This window comes from Talpa occidentalis, unplaced genomic scaffold (genome assembly GCF_014898055.3).
Source record: "Talpa occidentalis isolate TD23 unplaced genomic scaffold, MPIMG_talOcc4v2.1 talOcc4.3, whole genome shotgun sequence".
Lineage (NCBI taxonomy): Eukaryota > Metazoa > Chordata > Mammalia > Eulipotyphla > Talpidae > Talpa > Talpa occidentalis.
Window position 1 is genome coordinate 102,202,913 of NW_023603184.1, and position 23,218 is coordinate 102,226,130.

Genomic DNA, 23,218 nt, shown 5'->3' on the forward strand with positions numbered 1-23,218 from the left:
ACACATCAGCCTTTCTTCAGGCCACTTTGAAAAGTGCCTACTCAGGAGGGGCGGGGGAAGGAGGAGAGCATGGTGGAGTGTGGTGGAGGGCCAGGAGTATTTTGGGGGTGGGAAAACTATGGTGGTAGCACCTGAGGGGAGAAATCCTAAAATGTGAATAAATAAAGGATGTTTAAAAAGAAAAGAATCTTATTATGCCATTTTCCTACTTAAAAGTCTGTCATTAGGTTCACATCATTGTGAAGATGTCTGAATTCACCCCTGCTTACAGTTTCATTCCCCAGTTCTTGCCTTAGCCTACAAACATGAGTTATTTCCAGATTCTCCAGTACTCATCCTCTTACATCTCTGTACATTGGCCATATTCTCACCTTTTCCTATGGCACCTTTCTACAGCTTCTTTGCTTGGTTACTATAACTCAACCATTCATATTCAAGCCCCAGCGCTTGAATCACCTCATGAAAATGTTCTTTTCCATAATGTTTTCATCACTTCCTTATTTAATCCCATCATAATATTTAGTTGAGGTGAGTGTCCAGACTCCCATCCCTCCTCCTTGAGAAAATGTAAGTATTTTAGCTCTTACAGTACACAGCACCATTCCTGGCAGATGGTAGGCAATCAATAACAATTTTCCAAATTAACAATAAAACTAAATATTAGGAAAAAGAAAATTAAAAGTTAGTATAAATTTCTTTGAAATTTTAGGTTAGAGGGGAAAGTCTTAAAATCTGAAGGATTCCAAATTTATTTCTGAGGTATTTATCTGTATAGAGACCGAGCAAGATAAATAAAAACCCTAGGCATCAGTCAAAGGATTTATAATTTGAATCCTAAATGTTAATCCTAGACTTGGTTAATGTCTTTTAGAATATTTTAAAAAAGCATTGTTTTGGCATTAACTTTTAATTCCTGCCAAGTTATACTTTAAATTGTTTAAATGAAAAAAAGTAAATGTGTATCAAATGATACATTTATAGAAAATTCATATTCCAATAACCTTTTGTTTTATACTAAAAATTCAACAACTATGGAAATTATTCGTGTTTGGGTTAGATTTCAATAGTATAAAATACTTTCTTTCAAAAATTTTTTGAGGGCCTCCCAGGTGGCGCAGCAGGTTGAGCGCAGCGCTGTGAAGCTTCAAGCGGTTTAATCCTGGTAGACCCGGCGAGGGTCCCACATGGCGCGGCAGACCTCTCCTGCCTCGCCTGCTGCTCCCCTCAGCATGTTAGGGGGAAAAGGATGTCCCAAAGCAAATTCCATACAGGCTTTGTGGACTCCACCCCCACCCCAGGTCAAAGCCAAAGACACTGGGAACTCCAAATCCCATCACCACCAAAGGGAAGGTGGCTGGGACCTGAGGGTGGGGTTAAGCAGCCAGGTGGATACAAAAGGCAGATACGTGGGCTTTGGGGGCTCTCCATTTTTGGGCTCTGGGCCAGCACACAGCGTCCGGCCAGCTCTGAGAGTGACTTTGGGTTTCCAGGTCGTCGGATCAGGTAGGACGCATTAAAGACTTTATTTCCCTATTTTCTCCCTGAGTTGTACATTTTCCTTATTTCTTTTTCTCTTGTAAATAAACCTTTTATTAACCCTTTTGTGTGTGTCTGTAGTAGAGTATTCATAAGTCCCTTTAAAGCGTGTGGGTGAGGACCCACAGCCAGGAACCCGTTTAATATCGGGGTTGCTCTATAACAAGCAGTGTATTTCAGTCAGTCTGCCTGTTGTTCCCCATTCTGTCTCTGGTGAATCCTCTCATCCCCCACACATCTGGCCTGTACCCCGCTTCTTGTATGCATGAAAAAGAAATCTTCAAAAAAAAAATTTTTTTTGAGAGAAAAGCAAAATGCTACCTACCACATTGCAACAAAACACTGGAGAATTATTTGCAATGCTGATTAACATATTTTTTCAGATTTTCCCTAAGATGTCACATGAAACTTTTCTATAAGGCATTTTTTATTCTCCTAAAACAGCTACACATACCGTAAAAGAGTTTTTTACCAAAAGTGCAGTGTAATTCATAGGTTCCCCACTGGAAATTAATCCTTAAATTCGGCCAATGTTGAGTCAAAGATCTTAAGTTGAAACACATACAATATCGTGAGGACTGACCAAGGGACGAGCGCACATTAAGGAGAAGTGTTGGAAGCTGGTCTTCCGAATCGTGAAGCGAGAAGGCCTCTCAGCGGCGACGCGCCAGACTAGGAAACACTACATGTCCCATCATACCTCGCGATGACTACAGCCTCTAACTCCCAGGATGCATTGCGCGCCGCACGCAGCTGGGGCTTGTAGTTCTCCTGAGTCATGTCAAACTGTACGGCTCGCACGGCGGTTGCTCATCCAGCCCGAGGACATTAGGCGTAGTCTTTCAATTTTTGGCAAAGCGAAGGCACTTCAGGCCCCTATACTACCTGGGTTTTTCCTCATCTCTCGGCTTCTGCGTTACACAGGTAAATCAAGAAAGGGTTACAAGTCCCTGCCGCAGGCCCCACGCCTTCATTCTGCGATGGGCCGCGTTCTGTTGAAGCTGTTTGTCCCCACGCGCTCGCCGTAGCGGCCGCCGCCCATCTCTCTTTGTGTGCTCCGGGAAGCCGCAGAGCTAGTGGTGGCGACTGTCGGCGTTGGGGGTCGAGAGCAGGGAGGTTACCGGGAAGTTGCAGGCGGGCGGACTCTTCCCCAGCCCGCCACCTGACAGGTGGGTTGACGCTTCTTCCCTGAACATCCTCCTGTCCGATCTGTGTCACACTGGGACGCGAACGGCCTGTTGGCAGTGCCTGCTGACAGCGCCGCCCTGCCCGGCTCCAGGAGGGAGTGGCGGGGAGAGTTGGGAGCGGTGACTCTGGAAGGCCGGGGGAGAGTTTCCCTCCCTTCCCCTGGTGACCCTCCGGAGGTGGTCGAGAAGCCTCGATGCTTGTCGGGGGCCCGCTTGGCCCCCTACCCCGAACGCTCAGTCTGGACCGCGCCCTCTTGGCAGTGATCCCAGGGAAAAGTGACTCCTTTGCGCCTGGCTCTGTTTTACAAATAAAAGTCATTACTATTTGCGTTGACAGTTTTTTTCTCACCGTGTGTGTGTGTGTGTGTGTGTGTGTGTGTGTGTGTGTGTGTGTGAGCCCCCTGCACGCAGAGATTGTAGCACAAAATTACAGAGAATTTCATTTCCCTGCGGTTTTAAGAAAGTGAGTAGGTCAGTTAAGGAGGCCTCGGCCTTTGTGAAGGTGAGTCGGCTGATCAGGTGTATAAGCTTAGGTCTGTCAGGCTTTGACTAAAAATTTACTTGCTTTATTTGATAGTTAATGATAACTTTTGTGTTTGCTCATCCTTAATATCACTATTACATGGCACTTAGAGAATTTGCAGAAAATTTGTCTGACTTCATTTTTTATTAATGAAATTTCTCAGAATGAGTGAAAGAGCTCTGGTAGTAGATTTCATCTGTGCTGTATAGCCTAGGAGCTTCTTAATGCAAACCCATGACCTCTGTTTTTAGAGCCAGTTTTGACTTTTTATCTCCAGTGCCCTGGTAATGTTGTCATCAAAAAAATTGAGATGTTGTGTTCATTTGGGGCATGTGAACATTAAAGAGCTAACTTCGTTTTAGCTGCTAGGCTCAGCTCTGAGTAAATATTTATTTCTTAGATTTGTTCAAGTTTTTCAAGTCTTGTAAATATGTATTTCTCATCATTTTAAAAGTAGATCTTATATATTCTCTTTAAAGAACTTTGAACTACATGGCCATTTAAAATCGTTCTCTTCCTGAAGATTTAATTTTTTTTTAAAGAGTGCTTATACAATGCAATGATTGTAAATGATTATGTGCATCTTAAGGTCACAAACATGTCGGACAAAAGTGAATTGAAGGCAGAGTTGGAGCGTAAGAAGCAGCGGTTGGCCCAAATCAGAGAGGAAAAGAAGAGAAAAGAAGAAGAAAGGAAAAAAAAGGAAGTATGTTTTTATTTTTAAAAGTAAATTTAATGTAAAGTAATTGGGTTTTAAGTACTTATACCTTCATGTAACACTTTGAGAATAGTAAAAAATCCAGCAGCAGTGACTACAAATATGGCACTATAGATGATTAATGAAATGAGAAATGTGAAAATGACAAAACTGGTAAAATGTGGCTTTTTGGCTACTGAATAAAACTTTCATTTAGATTAGTACATTTCTAGGATTTGATTTATAAAAGTTCAGTTTACATATGTAGACTTTAGGACTATATGAATTATATGAATTAAGTATCTACATTGTAATAGGAATTAAACATGACATATATATCATAACTTGTTTGGATTTTTTAATTTATTTGAATATTGTAGAATCTGAACTGCTTATAATTTGTCAGATATTAATGGCAAAGAAAAAATATATAACTATGATCTTTATTGTGTTAGTTGTTGAAATATTTTTACGGAGTAGTAGGTTTGATACTGTCATAAAGGTGGACCAGGTACTTCTGTCTTCTGATGTTTGGCATCATCTTTTTATCATGTACAGCAAATATACCTTGATCCTGAGCTGGAGATATTTAACTTGCTACATATTGAAATATACATTCATACCTATGGAAAGTCTTTTGACAGATTTATATATTTTATATGGTTAACCTAAGATAGTTTGTCCGAAGTGTGACATTTATCCTATTTTTTTCTATGCGATAACTTACATAATAGCCAAGGGGCCTCCCCGGTGGCGCAGCGGTTGAGCGCTGGGTTGCGAAGCTGCCCGAGGCCTCTGCGACGCCGGTTCGATCCCCGGCTGCTCCCCGGCCACCGGAGGAGGGTCCCACATGGCGCACAGACCTCTCCTGCCGCCCGCTGCTCCCCTCAGCAGTGTATTTCAGTCCTTCTGCCTGCTCTGCTCCCTGCTCTGGCTCTGGTGAATTCTCTCACCCTCCCGCGCTTCTGACTGTACCCAGTGCATGTATAAACAAAACAAACAAACAAACAAATAATAAAAAAAAAATAATAGCCAAGACTTCTAGAAATCTCCTAGGGAGAAAAATCAGTAGCAGAAAAAAATTAAGTATAATTTATGTGCAGCATTGTTTTGATACTGTAAAGTTCTGTAATTGAAAAATTTTATGGTTTATTTGGAAACTTTCTATGACACATTACAATAGGAGGACTGGAACTTTAAGTTAGCTAATTGACTAAATCATGATTCAGACTGATGGGGCCTTTTCTAAAGTGGTATCCATAGCTTTAAACCCTTTAGTGCTGGGCCTCCCTGGTGGCAGCGGTTGAGCGCTGGGGTGCGAAGCTGCCAGCCTCTGTGGTGCGGGTTCAATCCCCGGCCTCCGGAGAGGGTCCCACATTGCGCACAGACCTCTCCTGCCGCCCGCTGCTCCCCTCAGCAGTGTACTTCGTCCGGTCTGCCTGTTCTGCTCTCCACTCTGGCTCTGGTGATTGCTCTCACCCTCCCGTATTTCTGACTGTACCCAGTGCTTGTATAAATAAATAAATATATATACATAAATAAATATAAATAAATATTGCTGACAGCATATTTGATTTTCCTTTTCTAAGGAAGGTCATAAGTAGCCTCTAAGGGATATCTATTGCATAATTTGTTTAAAGTTTAAAAGAGGTAATTTAGTAGTACCAGACAGTGAATCTACTAATATATTGTTATTACAGGTTATGTAATAACAAATGATAATATCATTTGTTTGACTTTTAATGGAATTTTCTGATGATTGCTTTACGTTAAAATGGTATCATAGAATATTATTACTAACAAATTTCACTACAATTATATGAGAAATAGTTGTCTACTTGAAATAAGCATTCAGAATACACACACACACACACACACACACACACACACACACACACATCCTTTTTCTTGAAGGCTTACTTCACATGATATGTTTTGAATGATCTGAGAATATTGAGGTTTAACTAGTTTAACTAGAGTATTTTGCTAAAACTCTGAAAGGCTGGCAAAATTTTTGAAACAAAAATACTTTGTGCTGTGCACAAGTTAATTTCATCAACCCCACCAATTTTTTTATTATCCTAAAAATAAGACCTATAGTTTAAAAACTAAAAATTAGACCCCTTTTCCAGAAATATTTTTGATAAACATCCCCTACATAAAGTTGCATAAATACAATGAAGACTTTGTATAGAAGTTTGGGGGTATTTATACTTTTTCAACAAAATAAATTGTCCCTTTACTTAAAATGTGTTACTTCTTTAAAAATTCCATCTTATTTTCCCCCTCACAGTGTTCTGATGTTTGTAACTAAGCGCTTGTGTCACTGGGGGAGATTTCTACAACTCTTGACCATGGAAAGCAATTTCCAACTTTAATTAGAATATAGTTAGAATTATAAATATAAGTTGACTTTACCTTTTTGAACTTACCTCTTAAGAACATTATTACAACTTGCGAAACTCCTCGATGGCTACATGCAGAAGCAGTGTATGGTGTCAAAAAGTGCATGAATTATGGGAATCTACATTGGATCACTTGGACATCACTTACTGGTACTCTATTGAGAATGATTTTTATTTAATGATTTTAATCTATTAAAAAGTTAGTCCTCCCTAAAAGTGTACAGTGTTAGCATATTATTTAAAATTCCTTTTTTAAAACTAGTAACAACAAATGTTGGCGAGGTTGTGGAGAAAAAGGAACTCTCCTGCACTGTTGATGGGAGTGCAAACTGGTCCAACCACTATGGAGAGCTGTGTGGAGATTTCTTGACCTACTAAACATAGAGCTTCCATATGATCCAACAATTCCACTCCTAGGTATTTACCCAAAGGACACAGAAACATCAATTCCAAAGAGCACCTGCACCCCTATGTTTATAGCAGCACTGTTTACAATAGCTAAGCTTTGGAAACAACCCAAATGCCCAAAAATAGATGACTGGATCAAGAAGATGTGGTACATATACACCATGGAATATTACTCAGCATTCAAAAAAGATAGACATGCAATTTGCAGCAACATGGATGGAGCTGGAAGGGATCATGCTCAGTGAAATAAGTCAGAAAGAAAAAAATACCGGATGGTCTCACTCATAGCAGGAATCTAGAAAACTTAAATAAGGGACCAGGAAAAAGAATAACTATAAGAAAGAAAATATCAAAATCAACAAACAACTATGAACCAGAGACACTCTGTGGGGGGTGGGGAGATGGGGAAAGGAGAGATTGGGGTCAAAATAAGGGGGTTGTAATTGTAAGGGGAATATAAAAATAAAATTTAAATAATAAAAAAAAATACCTTTTTTAGGCACACAGAAATGTTTCATACTGTATATAAACAAGGTTTTAACTTATCAAATTTAGACTGATCAGAAGAAGGAAGCAGTAGCTCCTGTGCAAGAAGAATCAGATCTTGAAAAAAAAAGAAGAGAAGCTGAAGCATTGCTTCAAAGCATGGGACTGACTCCAGAATCCCCCATTGGTAAGGAAAAAAATATATCCATTTATAAGAGATAGGCATAAATTCTGTTCAGCTCAGATGTACCTGAGATGAGTGAATTGACAATATATTTTCCATATTTTTCTTATTTCTTTCTCTTAAAAAGTCATTAATCTTATATTTAATTTTGGAATTGCCTGTTTACACATGTGCTAATATATGGCTATTCTGTTTGTTCAGAAGAGCTGATTAATTTATTAACATGTACTAAACCACCAACTGACTTTTCTTATTAAATCAGTAGTTTATTTCAACAAGCATTTGTTGAACAAGTTTTCTGAGACAAATTAAGCTCAAAGCTGACTGTGATTCCTCATCTTAACTCTGGATTCCTTTTTGAAGGCTGGAGAAAGGTATAATGAATCAAAGTTTTGAAAGTATATTAGTATTCAAAAGTTTGGGGGTAGAAGGAGAAACTTACAGCCTTCTGTTCTCAATGCTAATGAAGGGAAATCATACTTGTAGCTTATTTTGGCAGTGATTTGATTTAATCTTGTTTATTTTCCTACATTATTCATTTTGATACCAGTAAATCAAAAAGCTAAAATAGTGCAGATACTGATGATAATGGTTATTACCAGAAAGCTTTAAATGCTTACATAAGGTAATTCTGAACCAGGTGTTGTCACACAGCATTTTAGTTTGACATGGACTTTGTCCTTTAAGAACCTAGAATTTCAGGATTAGTTTGTAGGCTAATTCCACCTAGTCCTGGGGACAGATATCAGAGACAGTAACTGCTGATGCCTGTTGTTGTGAAACCACAATATCTGTCCTCACAACTGATATTCCTAAAAGGTTTCAAGATGAAAAACAGATTATTCTCATGGTCTGGTTCATTGTAATTTATTTCAACTTATTTGCCTTTTCTGTGTTTCTAAAATTTGAACATTGAATACATTGCTTTTTATGTCTTTATTTAATAAGCTTATATTAAAAGTAAATGAGTCAGATCCAATTTTCTTGTTAAAAATATCCTAGTAACTAAACCAGGTTTCTTGTTAGTTATATAGTCTTTGATCATTTTTTCTTAGCCAATGGCTTTTGTTTTGCTCCTGTAGCTTTTTTTTTTCTTTTTTAGGACTTCAGTTTCATTGAATTTACATGCTTGTATTTCTCAGTTCTTGGCCCACCTCCATCATCAATTCTTGAAAGACCATTCTTTAGTTGTAATTCCATTTTTCTTCTCTGTCTTGCAGTATCCTCTTTTCTTTTTAATATACTCTTTATCACTTGTCTTATATATATTTATATTTTTCAAGGTATCATATATTATCTGTGTATATCTTAATATACTTAAATGGTGTTGTGCTATATATCTCATTTTGCTTATTTTTCTCAAGCAGCATTGTATTTGACATATATCCATGTTGCCACATACAGATGTAGCTGTTTTTATCAGACTGATAGATAATATGCCATATTATACCATATTATATTTATCTGTTCCCCAGTGGTAGGCACTTAGATTACTTCTAACACTTTGCTTTGCTGTCACAAGCAACACTACAAAGAATATATTCTTTCCTATTGAGTACTGTGGAAGCATTTCTCTGGGGTGTTATAGCCAAGAATTGGGCTGTATTATTGTATGCATAGACTTAAATTTATTAAATTTTATACACCACTCTCAAGAATGACTGTTAAGTTTATCCTCCCACTATCAGTATACATGAGGAAGTAATTCTTTTACCATATCCACATCGTTACTTGATCCAGCTTTCTCCTTTTTGTTATTTTAATAGGGATAGAGTGTGTCGTGGTGTTTTAATGCACATTTATCTGATTACAGCAAGGTCAACGATTTCTTTATGTATGTATTCTGATTTTTCTTCTTATAAATTATATATTCATATTCATATCCTTTTCCCATTTATTATAGAGGTTCTATATCTTGCTGATTTGTAGGAGCTCCTTTCTTATTTTATGAGGGACTTTGTCTATTGTAGTCTTTTTAAAAATACCTCTTTATTATTACTTGTTACCTCTAGTATCCTTCATTGAACAGAATCCTTCATTTAGCTATATCTTCAAATTCTTCATTTTGATAATGGTCAGACCTACCAATTATAACCTCTCTGTGCTTTTGATCTTTTGAAAGAAATCCTTTCCTACCTTTTTTAAAAAAGATTTATTTATTTATGCATACAAGAACTGGGGTGTAGGCCAGAGGTGGGGGAGGGGGAGGAGGTAAGAGGATTCACCAGACAGAGTGGGGAGCAGAACAGGCAGATCTACTGAAATACACTGCTGAGAGGAGCAACAGGTGAGACAGGAGAGGTCTGCTGCACCATGTGGGTTAGCTCCCTGGCTGGGAATCAAACTCATGCTGCAGTGGCTGGCAATATCGCTGTGACTTTAACCCCCGTGCCACCAGGGAGGCCCTCCTTTCCTACTTGGAAGACATTTTTTCTATAAGGTTTATACTTTATCCTTCACTTTTACATATTTGGGTAATATTTTTGAATATAGCATGAGAGAGGGATCCAGTTATTTTTCTCTATATAGTTAACTAATTTTCTCAGTACCATTTTTTAAATATTCCATCTTTTCCCTTACTGCCACCTGATGCCAATTTTGTCATACACTCAGTTCCCATATATGGGCTCTTGTGGTCTCTGTATTTTTACTCAATAGTGAGCTGTTTAATTCTGTACTGTTAGGCCACAGCTTTAGTTACAATAAAGATACAAAGTTATATCTTAATTTCTAATATAGAAAATCACTCAAGCACCCTTTTTTCCTCTTTTTGAAAATAGCCCTTGCTTCACATTTTTCTTGCCTTCAAAAAATTAGTTTACATTTCCTTACAAAATCTTGCTGCATTATATGTTGCATTTAGTTATGCTGTAGTTTTCCTAAATCTAGATATCCTTCACATACATACTACGTTTTACCAGTGTTACCAATTTATTGAGAAGGCAAGTCAGTTAGTCTCTAGAATGTCCCACCCCGGTTGTCTAATGGTTTTCTTACATGTAGCCTTTGTTTCTTTATCCTTTGTATTTCCTCTAAACTGGAAATTAGATTAAAAAATTTGATTAGCTCCAAGGATTTTTGCCAAGGATATCTCATAGATTATGATGTGTGCTTTGTATTACATCACACTATTGGCACATTGTGGTTGCACTATCAGTGACACCAAGATTGATGACTGGATTGTGATTGTGACAGCCAGGTTTCTCCACCATGCATTGTTTATCTCATTATGTAATATCTAGAGGTAGTATATTTGTACCCTGATACTTATTTCTCCATCAACTTTTTACCAAATAGTTTTAATATTTATTATGATCCTTATCTAAACTAGATGTCTAATTAGGAGTTGCAGTTATTTTTGTAGATCATTCCTTCCACATTTATTGGCAGAAACTCTCTCAATGGGAACTTTCCCTACTTGGTTACTCTAAATGCATTTCCTTTAGAAAAGCAGGAGACATGCTTAAGTATTCTTTTCACCTAAGTTAGTTATAGTCACCTCAGGGGTAGCAGATAAGTCTGTATTTTTAAAATAGTTGAACATTTTATTTGGATTTTAGTTTATCTACCAAAAAATAAAATTTGCATTTTCTTGTACTGTCCATTTTCAGTGGCTGTAATGGTTATGGTTTAAAATAAATTGGAGAACTTTCTCTTTCGCGCTTTTATAGAACAGCTTGTAAAAAACATATACCTGTTCCTTAAATATTTGGTAGAATTCAGTGTTATAGTAGCTGGAGATTATGACTTTTCCCCAGGGGTGGTAGAAAGCAGAGGTTATTTACCATTTTAAGTTATTTTTTTGAATGGTTACAGTCTATTCGAAGTTTGTTTCTTTTATCGGTTTAGTTTTTCATGAAACAGTAATAAATATTTATTATCTTTCATAGTTTCTGCCAGTCAGGAAGTTGCTAGTGGCTTAGCTAGTTCTGGCTCAAGGTCTGTCATGGAATTAAAGATGTCAGAGTTTCAATTACATGAAGTCTTGACTAGGGCTCACTCATGTGGCTGGCACATTGGTGTTGGTTGTTAGTGGGAGGGTTGAGTTCCTGTTTACATGGAGCACTATGCAGAACTACTTGAGTATCCTTGCAGCATGTCAATTGGGTTCTTCCAGAGTGAACATTCAAGGAGAGAAGGACAGGCAAGAAGAAGTTCTTTCTTTGTGACTTACCTTTGGAAGTCACAAGACATCATATCTGCCACTTTTTGACCTTTCAAAGAGAATCACTAAGGTTGGTCTACAAAGAATTTGTGGATTTTCTTTAAGGCCACCAAAATATTTAACACAAATGCATAGATCTCTTCATATTTTGAAATGAAAATATGCTTCTTTCCTCCTTTTAATGTGTTAGTATGATTTATGTTGGTAGTTTTTCTAATGTAAAAGCATATTTCCATTCTAGAATATATCCAATTTAGTTATGAGATAATTTTTTTTTAAATGTTGTATTTGTTTGCACATTTAATTTAGATATGCTTCCTCTATACTCATAAGAGGGTCAGGCTTATAGTTTTTTTCCCTTTCACTATATCTTGTCTGGTTTTATTATACAGGTTATACTATCCTCATTAAATACTTGTGTGATTTTTCCACTTTCTGGTGTTCTTTGACAGATACGTAAAAATCTTTCTAGTATTTAAGTTAGACCCAAGGAATACAGGATACAGATGAAGGCAGTGACAAAAATTTTTTTGTCCGTAACACACAATATAAAGTATGTTTTATATCATGACCCACTATGCATACTTGTGTTTCTCTTCATAATGTGTTTCTTAAATATTTTTAAACTGTCAATGACTCTAGCCTGAGTCTATATAATAGAGCATGGTACATTATACTACATTAGTGTAGTTAGTTATTGTCTGGATTTTCTTAATTGGGAAGAAATAAAGCTTGCTAATTAAAATAAGTTTTTAACTTTTGAATATTTTAAATCTGATCTTTAGATAGAATGCTTTCCATATACAGTCATTTTTTAAAATTTAGTCTAATTTTAACAAATGACTCCTTATAATATTTTAATACTGTAAAATTTCATTTTTTTCTTCCTTTTTTAATTTTTTTTTAAAAGATTTATTTATTTATTATTTATACAAGCACTGGGTACAGTCAGAAGCACGGGAGGGTGAGAGAATTCACCAGAGCCAGAGCGGGGAGCAGAGCAGGCAGAAGGACCAAAGTACACCACTGAGGGGAGCAGCGGGTGGCAGGGGAGGTCTGTGTGCCATGTGGGACCCTCCTCTGGTGGTGGCCGGGGAGCAGCCCGGGATTGAACCGGCTGAACCGGCGCTGCAGAGGCTGCGGGCAGCTTCGCAACCCAGCACTCAACCACTGCGCCACTGGGGAGGCCCCCTTTTTTTAATTTTAACATTTATTATTTTTTACATTTTTTAGACAATATTTGCTTCTTCCCACCCCCTCAGATTAAGTCCCTATAGATTTTCCTTCCCCAAGGCACCCATGCACCATCACCAAAAATTTCATTTTTATTTGTTAACTTATTTTTAAAAAATTGATCTGATGCTCTGAATTACATTGAAGGAGAACCAAGGAAATTAAACATTTAGGGGAGATTAGTGGAGGATATTTAGACTTTACTATCAGGATAAGGAGCACATAAAAGGGCTATATTAATATTAATACTTCAGAGTACTAAGATTTAAGGAAACAACCTTGGTGACTAAAAGTAAGGTATGAACAAGTTATTTAAACGCTGATATTCCAGGAGCATTTGTATCCACAAGGGGGCACTATTGTAACACAGGCTGTGTGTGAGTACTAATTCTCCCAAATTGATGACCTAGAAGAGACCTCACAATTTAGTGTTACATAGAAGCTTACTCTTTCCATTTCACTGTCTTCTACTAACACTTCCATCCCTGCAGTCATTTGCTGGCTGTCTACCTTTTCTAGCTCCTTTCTGGCAGAAATCCCTTCTTGCCCCAGAGACTTTCTTCTACTTGAAAAATAATTTGGCTTTATGCCATTCTTCATCTCAGAGACTTTTGTGTATTTCTGAGTGCTTAACTCAAGCTAAGTTCTAACTAATTCTAATTAGGTGAATTTCTAGGTCCTCAGTGGTTAAAAAAATGTTGCTCTTATTTCTTTTCAGGCCAAAAGACAGCAATGCTCATTTTATATCCTTGGAAAGCTAATACCTAAGCTGGCAGGAAAGGCCTTGTTGATTGACTTTTTGTCCTAGAGAATTATACAATCAGCCTTTTAGTTTTTCATGATCAGTGAATGCTATAATGTAGATTTGTTTTTCGTATTTCTCCCTTGATTCTCCAACAAGAATAGGTATCTTTGCTCTCACCTTCTTTACTTCTAAACTTAAATTCATTCACATGCTAACATTAACTGTTTTCTTTTGTACTATTTAAAGCCTTGTTTTAGGCTATTTTATATGCAGAACTGTGAAGTAAAGGTAATCTGATTGAATCAATGTTCTTATTAAGGAAATCATATTGCAAATACATGTCAAAATCTAATTATTAATGGCTTATGTTAATTTCAAAGCTGGTTAGTCTCTTGAACCCTCTTTAAAAATCTAGAATTGAGTCTTTTCTGAGATTTGAGAGTTCAGTTTTTTAATCTCCCTGAATGCATGAATTTATTTGTTCTGGGGAATTCATTTGTTGAAATCTGAAACTATCGTGGTACATACAATTACTATGTCCATTGATTTTTCTAGACTAACTGGGTTAAAATATGGTAGTTACTGCATAACACTACATTCCCTTTTTTCCTGTTAACATTCCTTTTTCGGTGATTTTTTTTTTTTTTTTTGAGTTGTCCCTTCTTTGGGATAGAAGATGAAGTTCATGTGCCAGATTATAAGTCCTTAATAAGTCCTCTAGTTCAACTGGCTTGAAAACTATCTTTTAGTGATTTTATTTTGCCTTGGGTAAAACACTAACAGTTTGGTACCATCACCCTTTTGGGTTTTTTGTTTTTCTAAAACATATTTCAGAGTTGGTTAGGTTATTGTATTTAGGATGTATAATTACTGTTTAACCTATTTCCATAAAAAGTTTGAGTTAACATTTTTTAAAAATGTAGTCTTAACCATTTAAAGATTCTGCTGAAGTTGTTGAGTGCAGTCATTAATATTTGATGTCATCAGAAAGGGGGAAAAAACATTAAGCTGGAAAAGAATCTTGTAACTCATCACAAATAGATTGTTAGGATTATTACCATTTCCCCAATTTTTCTGATATGTATACTTGGAAAAATTTTCATTTTGCCTTTGTATATATTTTATATGAAAACATTATTGTCCCCTTACTATATAATTAGGACTAATTGGTGCTTATAGCACAGTAGTTGAACCATTCTTAGATTCCATTTTTTATTCCTCTCCCAGATGGGACTTACACCTGGGAAAGCTCACAGTGAGAAATATGCAGAAAGATATAGAAATCTAACCTAAGAGAAGTTAGGGATCTGGTTTTATCCTTGTTTCTGAAAGATGTAAAACAATGGCACTTCATTTAAAAATTTAAAAAATGTATTAGTCACTTAATATTGTACATTGAAAAATTATTTTAAAAAAGATACTTGGGATTGGGGACATTTATGGTAAAATTTAACCAGAAGATGGCAGTGATGGTCCTCCTATAGTCCCTGCAATGGTAATCAAAAGTTTTAAAAATGTGATAGCATGAAATGTGCACGTGCAACTGTTATATAAAGTTAAAAGTGACAATTTAGGGGAAAGCATTTGCTGTTTGTTTTATATACTATGAAAAATGTATATTTTTCTATAAGAAGGGATTAAGAATATTTTGGGTGTCTGTATCTTTGTCTGTACACTTCAGTTTTTTCTGAATACTGGGGTAAGGAAGTTACCATAAGTCTTGCCTTGTTTAAGTTGCATGCCTCACTTTATGTTATGCATCATGTCTCGAATGCATGCTGTTTTCATGGCCTGCGTGCATTTTTCACCCAAATTGCTGGAAGCTAATGAATATTTTAAAGGAGCCATTCCTTTAGCTATAGTCATGTCTCTAAATTGTACCCCCCTTTTTTTTGGTGGGGGGGAATGAAATCATCTTAAGTCAAAAAGTTTGAACGAAAAATTTATTAGACAAAAATTAACATTTTAAAATAAATCTCAGAAAGGGTAACTGACTTTTGAATCATTTCAAAGTTTTGGTTTTGATAGCAATGTATAGTATTATTATCTGGTAATCATAAAAACAAAGAAATTAGAAAGGGAAGAAGGAATGTTCTCCTTTGAAAATTAGTGCCCACATTTGGTGTTGGCTGAAATGAAGATGCATCCTTCCATAATTTTGCTTTTTTTGATAATATAAACCCAAATGCATTTTGCCAGAGAAGTTGCATGAATTTTCAGCATGCATTGTTAACTTTGTCTTTCTCCTTTTCTTTTTGCTGTTAATTTTTATTCATGTATCTTTGTTTTTTGGTTTGCCATTTTTTTATGACTTCATGTTAAATTACTTTTGAAATGTCAAAAGCTGAGCAACCTCTCTGTGTAGTAACAATGGATACCTGTCTGTTTCACTATTTAGTCCCTCCTCCTATGTCTCCATCTTCCAAATCTGTGAGCACACCAAGTGAAGCTGGAAGCCAAGATTCTGGAGATGGCGCAGTGGGATCTAGGTACAGTAATTTTCTTTTACTATTTTAATGATAGAATGTATTTAGTGGCCAGATACTGTCAGTGATTTAGAGGAACTCAAATAGTTATGTTGAGTTAGTCCTAACATTTTGAAATCTAAATGGTACAGAATTTTTTTGAAATATTTTAACTGTCACACTTGACTAACTTACTTCTGAATAGTTAACTGATTTTATGCAAGTTATCTTAAACAGAGGTGCTAATGCATATACATTTTTTTCTGCTTAAGCAAGCTTTACAGTGGCTATATGACTAGGGGGTAAATGATATAAAACCTGAGTTGTGTTTAATTCCCTATTGAGTAATTGAAAATCTAAGCAACTCAGTTAAATGCCCAAATCTGTCCTATTCAATCAGTATATCTAATTAAGATAGAAAATAATAATACATAAAATATCTAGAATAAGAAATAACTTCAATACCATGAGATACCATCTTACACCAGTGAGAATGGCACATATTAAAAAAACTAGCAACAACAAATGTTGGCGAGGATGTGGAGAAAAAGGAACTCTACTGCACTGTTGGTGGGAGTGCAAACTGGTCCAACCAGTATGGAGAGCTGTGTGGAGATTTCCTGACCTACTAAACATAGAGCTTCCATATGATCCAGCAATTCCACTCCTAGGTATTTACCCAAAGGACACAGAAACATCAATTCCAAAGAGCACCTGCACCCCTATGTTTATAGCAGCACTATTTACAATAGCTAAGCTTTGGAAACAACCCAAATGCCCAAAAATAGATGACTGGATCAAGAAGATGTGGTACATATACACCATGGAATATTACTTAGCATTCAAAAAAGATAAACACATGCAATTTGCAGCAACATGAATGGAGCTGGAAGGGATCATGCTCAGTGAAATAAGCCAGAAAGAAAACAAAAAATACCAGATGGTCTCACTCATAGCAGGAATCTAGAAAACTTAAATAAGGGACCAGGAAAATGAATAACTATAAGAAAGTAAAAATCAAAATCAACAAACAATTATGAACCAGAGACACTCTATGGGGGGTGGGGTGCGGGGAGGGGAGGGATTGGGGTCACAATAAGGGGGTGGCAATTGTATGGGGAATATAATAATAAAATTTATTAAAAAAAAAAAGAAAGAAAGAACTGCAAGAAAACATTGAGTATTTACTGCCAAATTTTCCTGAACCTTTAAATCTTCCTTGTAAAACTGTGTTTCATGTTTGTTTTAGGATTCTGCATATATGTTGGAACTTGCTTTTCAAAAACTCAGATTTCAGCTTCCTTCCAAAGATTATATTGGGAAAAGTATTATTTTTCTTTTGTACACATACAAACGATAGTAGCAAGTCTTTATTGAACAGCTTTGTGCTTTTTGACATCTTGTGACAGCTGAAATGAGATTAAATATAGCTGGTCAGAATTGTTATTCAGAATCCTTACTTGTGCCAGGAAATTAAATGTCATCCTTAGGAAAACCACTTAACACAACTTTTAATAAGAAATAAACTGAGTTTCATCTTCTTTCTGTCTGAGCCACTCTGAGTGAAGTTTTAGGTAAGTAATAGAGTATCTAAAAGACAAGAAAAAAGAATCAAAGGAGCCAGCTAATTCATAAACTCATTACTTTAATCAGTTACTGAATAGTAAGATTATCATTAGCAGTTAGGCTTATTTTGAATTTGAGATATGCTTGACAAAACCATATACAGGGGCCTCCCTGGTGGCGCAGCAGTTGAACACTGGGTTGCAAAGCTGCCCGCGGCCTCTGCTACGCCGGTTCGATCCCCGGCTGCTCCCCGGCCACCGGAGGAGGGTCCCACATGGCGCGTAGACCTCTCCTGCCGCCCGCTGCTCCCCTCAGCAGTGTATTTCAGTCCTTCTGCCTGCTCTGCTCCCCGCTCTGGCTCTGGTGAATTCTCTCACCCTCCCGCGCTTCTGACTGTACCCAGTGCATGTATAAACAAAACAAACAAACAAATAAATAAATAAATAAAACATGCCTCTATTAAAAAAAAAAAAACAAAAACCATATACAGAACCAAAATTGTAAATCTAAGCAATGCTGTAAAAGGTAAATGACATAACTATCATTTAAGAAAAATAAAAACTTCCCCTTTTATAAACATTATGGTATATTTTATAGATTAAAGACCAGTCAAGATAGATTCAGTTTTAAGGCTAAATTTTATTTGTTTCGTATTTCATACATCTATATTTTTATGCTAGCATTACTATTTTTTTGCTAATAAGCCAAGCAATATTTTCAAGTGAAGACTGTTTTCCTCCACTACAACACTGTTATAACGGTAAAAATATATACTAAAATTTTTAAAAATCATAACTATTAAATTTCTTAATTTGATACTGTGTGTTATTTTTATGTAGATAGTATACTATATGTAGATACTACATATATGTATCTGAAGTGTTCTTGATTTTTAATGGAAGTAGAGAGAGTATTTTAATGCCACATCAGCAAGTTTGCTTTAAAAAATACTATGTAGTGCCTCCCCAGTGGCGCAGCGGTTGAGCGCTGGGTTACGAAGCTGCGCGCAGCCTCTGCAGCGCCTGTTCGATCCCCGGCTGCTCCCCGGCCACTGGAGGAGGGTCCCACATGGCGCGCAGACCTCTCCTGCCGCCCGCTGCTCCCCTCAGCAGTGTACTTCGGTCCTTCTGCCTGCTCTGCTCCCCGCTCTGGCTCTGGTGAATTCTCTCACCCTCCCGCGCTTCTGACTGTACCCAGTGCATGTATAAACAAAACAAACAAACAAATAAAATAAATAAATAAATAAAGCACGCCTCTAAAATAAATAAATAAATAATAGAATTTTTAAAATAAATAAATAAATAATACTATGTAGCACCTACTTGGTTTTTTTAATTAATATAAATTAAAACATGCCCTCCTCCATTTCATTGGAAAATGAAAATAGGTGCAGCAACTAAATACTATTAAGAAAAATTATTTGTGTGGAGAACAATTATTCATAAAATTTCCACTCAATGTTAAATACTATAGGTGACCACAGAAAATAAAATGTTTTTGCTCTTGCCTTTCTGGGACTTACATTGTAGTTATTACATCATTAATTTAAAGATATTGTTCATTTTATTGAAAAGTGTTAAGGATAGTATACTCGTGTTTAGTTTAAATTTTTTTAAGTATATAGGTTTTTAAGGATAAGTTGTAAAACAAATAGTTATTTTTTGTATGTTTAGCAATATTTGCTCTTATTAGAAAATGAATATAAGATTTGATTTCTTCTAAATCTAATAAAAGAGAGAAAATTGCTCTTTTTTGAAGGGGAAACCATAAATCTTTATATATATATATATTTTTCCCCCCTTTGAGAACATACACATTTGAAGAGGGCTAAGTATATCCATTTATCTTTATATTTATAGACACACAAGTAGAAAACTGATATCCACTAAGTCTCCAGTTTCCATAGTAGAGAGATAATATGTTGATAAATTGGTATTATTGGCAGGGAAATGATTACGTTTCTAAATATATAGTCTCTAAAAAGAATGCTAGGATCTGACAGTGAAACAGTAAGCTCTAATTGAGCCAGTATGATAATAATGAAAGAATAAAGAGAATAAGAAATATGACAGGAAAATACATAAGATGTGTGAGATATTTGAAAGTATATACTCAAGTCTGTTTCTTGGTACACATTCTTAGATTACTAAACTCTTGGAGAAGGATAAGATATAGTAGACCTTATAAAATATAATACCAAAGCATGTCTAAATGACTATTTCTAAAGGTCAAAATTTCTGTTGGGCCTAGTGGTAATTTATAATTGACCATAAAATGTCATGAAAACTAACTTTGCGGATTAGAAAGTTGCATTTCATTAAGTTTCTGGTTCCCTTTCTTAATGATTTCTGTTATCTCTGAAATTAGGTGACAGTTATGCCTCTTGTTCATTTTTTCTGTTCTTAATCAGTTTATCTCTCAGGGTTTTGTATTACAGTGTAATTTTACTTTATATGTTTGCAGATGCCTTTAATAAGTATAATCCCATATATTGTGTTTTTAGTGCTGGCTTTATTTTGGAGGTAAAGTCTTGATTTTAGATTGAAATGACTTTTAACAAGGAGTTCTATGTTACATCATTGATAACAACTAGAGCTCTCATATAGTGTAAAGACTTGACAGAACATTTTTTAGAGAGCATTTCTAGAACCCATTCTATTTAACAAAGTCTAGGTCTGTTGCTGATCATTGCTTAGTACAAAGTAAGTCTTCATTGTGACCTCTTTCCTTGCATGCACATAATTTGTTTAAATCTTAGATATATTTTTTAACTGAGAAAGTTTTCTAGTTCAATTAATCTTGTTTTATTGATATATTATACAGGTAAGTAAAATACAAAAATCATTTGTTATTATTGCAATAGTTTTAATTTTACATTATAATATTATATGAGGAACAAAAATATTTGACAAAAAATGGTAGCAAATGAATATATTCTGCTTAACTTTTTATTTATTATTTGCATAGAAGAACGAGGATGTAGACACAGGTGCAGGGTGAGAGGAGGGGTGAGAGTTTCACCAGAGACAGAGTCGGGAGCAGCATAGGAGGATTTATTGAATTACACTGCTAACAGGAGCAGTGGGCAAGACAGGAGAGGTCTACTGCACCATGTGTGGGTTATCTCCCGGGCCAGGGAGTGTACTCAGGCCGGTGATAATGCTATACTAATAGAGTGGTGATAATGCTGAGACTTAAAATCTGTAGGCCACCAGGGAGCCCCCCTCCCCCCCCCCGCTTAACTTTTTAATAGGGACTATGAGCATCATACAAAACTGTATAGATTGCTAACCTAAAAATGCCATTGTGGCCAATGCATTCTGATAATTACTAATTTTGGCTTTGGTGGATAAGGTCCCTTATTAGTTGTTTACCTAATAGGCAAGCTAAAACAAAACTGAGTATTTATTTAGGATTGATATTTTCCAAAAGTTGAGTGAGTTTAGGTAAATTCTTTGAACATAAAACATTTTTCCTGAGAAAAATCTATTTTTTCTTAAAGATAGAAGTCTTTAGTTGCATTCTAAAGCAGATGAAATGTAAGCCTAAGGCAGTGCTTAACCCATAAATTATAGAAGGGTCACATTTTGGGTAACTTTAGCTAGTTTGTATCCCGATGGAATAGTCTTTGGTTTTCTTACCAAAAGGCTTATGTGTTGACTCATTTCCTTTACCAATATGGCAATTTCCTGCACATGTTCAATGCTTTGGGCAAAGTTTTAATATGCTAACTAAGAGGTTTTCACTAATTTTTATTCATTAGGAAACTTAAAATTTTTAACTTTTTGTAACATAGCTAGTTATCTTCCCCAAATAATGTGTTATTTGGGTTGTTGGCTCCTCTCGCTGTTCTTATCCATTTTATGCAATATTAGTTTCCCATAATTTGAAAATAGTGTCTTCTTACTATTGTGGGTTGTATGTTTGCATCTTTAACCATATTGTGCTTATTGCATGCACTAGAGCATTGAGTGATAATTGGTGGTTTTATTTTTTATACTAACCAGAACATGTGGTTTTTAATCATGAACAGTACTTTAGCTTTAGCTATTCATAGAGTGTATTTGCTTGACTAACTTATGGCCTTTTTTGCTAATGCTTCATGGTTGTCCTACAACCATTTAGGACGCTGCATTGGGATACAGATCCATCAGTTCTTCAGCTTCACTCAGATTCCGATTTGGGGTATTGAATAGATTTATTATCTTCCCTCTTCTATAATTAATTTGATTCTTTGTGAAACTGTCCTAATTTTATTTTGTTTTAATTTCTAATATGCAGTGTATAGTTAGAAAAACAGTTATGCTTTACTGTGACACCTCATTTATCCTCTGTCATTAGTGAAAGAAATAAGCATTTGATTTTCTAGGTATTCTAAGTCTGCCCATTGAAGCTTTATTCCAAATTCCTTTTATTCTGTATTTTTTATGTACCATCTCCTAAGATGTATTATAAACTACCCAGACTTTTTTTCTCATCCATTTTCCACTTGTAATTGAACCTTTTCTGTTAAAATTTACCAATGATTTCTAATATTTTGAGAACAGAGCTATTGGTGTCTACCATGGCCCTAGAGTGTTATTGTCTTATTTATTAATTTAGTCTCTCATTTATATATTGTATTATAATCTCCAATGTAAATTATAAATGTTTGCTGCTGCCATTGTGCCTAAATCAGATAGCTCTTTTCCTTTGTTAATTTGTAGCTTCTAAAACATGTGAGTACCTTTTGAAATCTTATCTACAGAAAGAGTAAATGAGTCTGGAATTAAATCATATAAAAAAGTATATAAGCTTCTTGCATATTAACCGGAAGGCCTCTCTTTTGGCTGCCCTGAGGCTCCTTCCACCCCAGTTGTTTTCTATTTTCAGTAAAAGTGGCTTTTGGATAAGTGAGGTATTACCATCCTACCTCCTACTCCTAAATCTTAAAATATTCTGTTTGTTTATTCTAATATTTTGAATGTTATCTATTAAACCCTATACACACTTTAGTAACGCGTTCCTAATGTTGACTTGACTGTTTTTTCCCAGGTATGTTGATTTATATCTGTGATTTATAAATATATTGATATTTATATCATATATATGTGATTTATATATAGTTTATATCTTAAAGGTCAGCATGTAAAGTTTGTTGTTTTACATTTTATTGTTAGAGTGCTAGATTCATTCAAATGAACTTAAATGTAACCATTCAGTTCTTTCATTACTTTTTTTTTTTCCTTTAAGGTTGAGATATTCCTAAAGTAGAAAATACATGAAAAAGGTCTTATGACCCACATTTGGGACCTTAAGTAAATGACTTTTTTTTAATGTACTAGTTTTACTTAACATTTTTATGCAGGATTTTGAGAAGGATATTTATATGTAAGAAAAGAGTTATATTACCAATTGTACATATACCCACATATATATTTTTTAGATATGCTGTTTGATATTTTGGAAGTTACAGCAGTGTTTTTATTAGATATCCTTTTAAGATAGTTTCATAATTGAGAATTTCTTTGGGATTTTGGACACATTATTTGGTTTAAAATTTAAACATGTATTAATAACTAGGAAAAGATCCCCCAGATATTTAATAAAATTTTTTTTTCCTCAACTACAGCTCTCTA

At 35.6% G+C, this 23,218-nt stretch overlaps 2 protein-coding genes across 12 annotated transcripts in view; one reads left to right on the forward strand and one right to left on the reverse strand.

The window, feature by feature from the left end:
• The window catches only part of METTL8 (methyltransferase 8, methylcytidine), a 213,352-nt gene extending 211,118 nt beyond the window's left edge, over nt 1–2,234 (reverse strand). The window contains exon 1 of one of the 4 annotated variants that reach the window (XM_054699853.1): nt 2,120–2,234. The gene's annotated coding sequence lies outside the window, so the exon portion shown is untranslated. Of the gene's footprint in view, nt 1–1,990 lie in introns of all 4 variants that reach the window. The other 3 variants (XM_054699854.1, XM_054699852.1, XM_054699851.1) reach the window with 3 other exon arrangements.
• A 37-nt stretch (nt 2,235–2,271) lies between these two features.
• DYNC1I2 (dynein cytoplasmic 1 intermediate chain 2) overlaps nt 2,272–23,218 on the forward strand; it is a 51,026-nt gene continuing 30,079 nt past the window's right edge. For 2 of the 8 annotated variants that reach the window (XM_037523533.2, XM_054699843.1), the window contains exons 1-5: nt 2,535–2,705; nt 3,836–3,952; nt 7,312–7,429; nt 15,968–16,058; nt 21,726–21,785. In XM_037523533.2, coding sequence (XP_037379430.1) covers nt 3,845–3,952; nt 7,312–7,429; nt 15,968–16,058; nt 21,726–21,785 — 377 coding nt within the window. In that variant the 5' untranslated portion in view covers nt 2,535–2,705; nt 3,836–3,844. Of the gene's footprint in view, nt 2,461–2,534; nt 2,706–3,835; nt 3,953–7,311; nt 7,430–15,967; nt 16,059–21,725; nt 21,786–23,218 lie in introns of those variants that run through there. The other 6 variants (XM_054699845.1, XM_054699847.1, XM_054699842.1 and 3 more) reach the window with 5 other exon arrangements.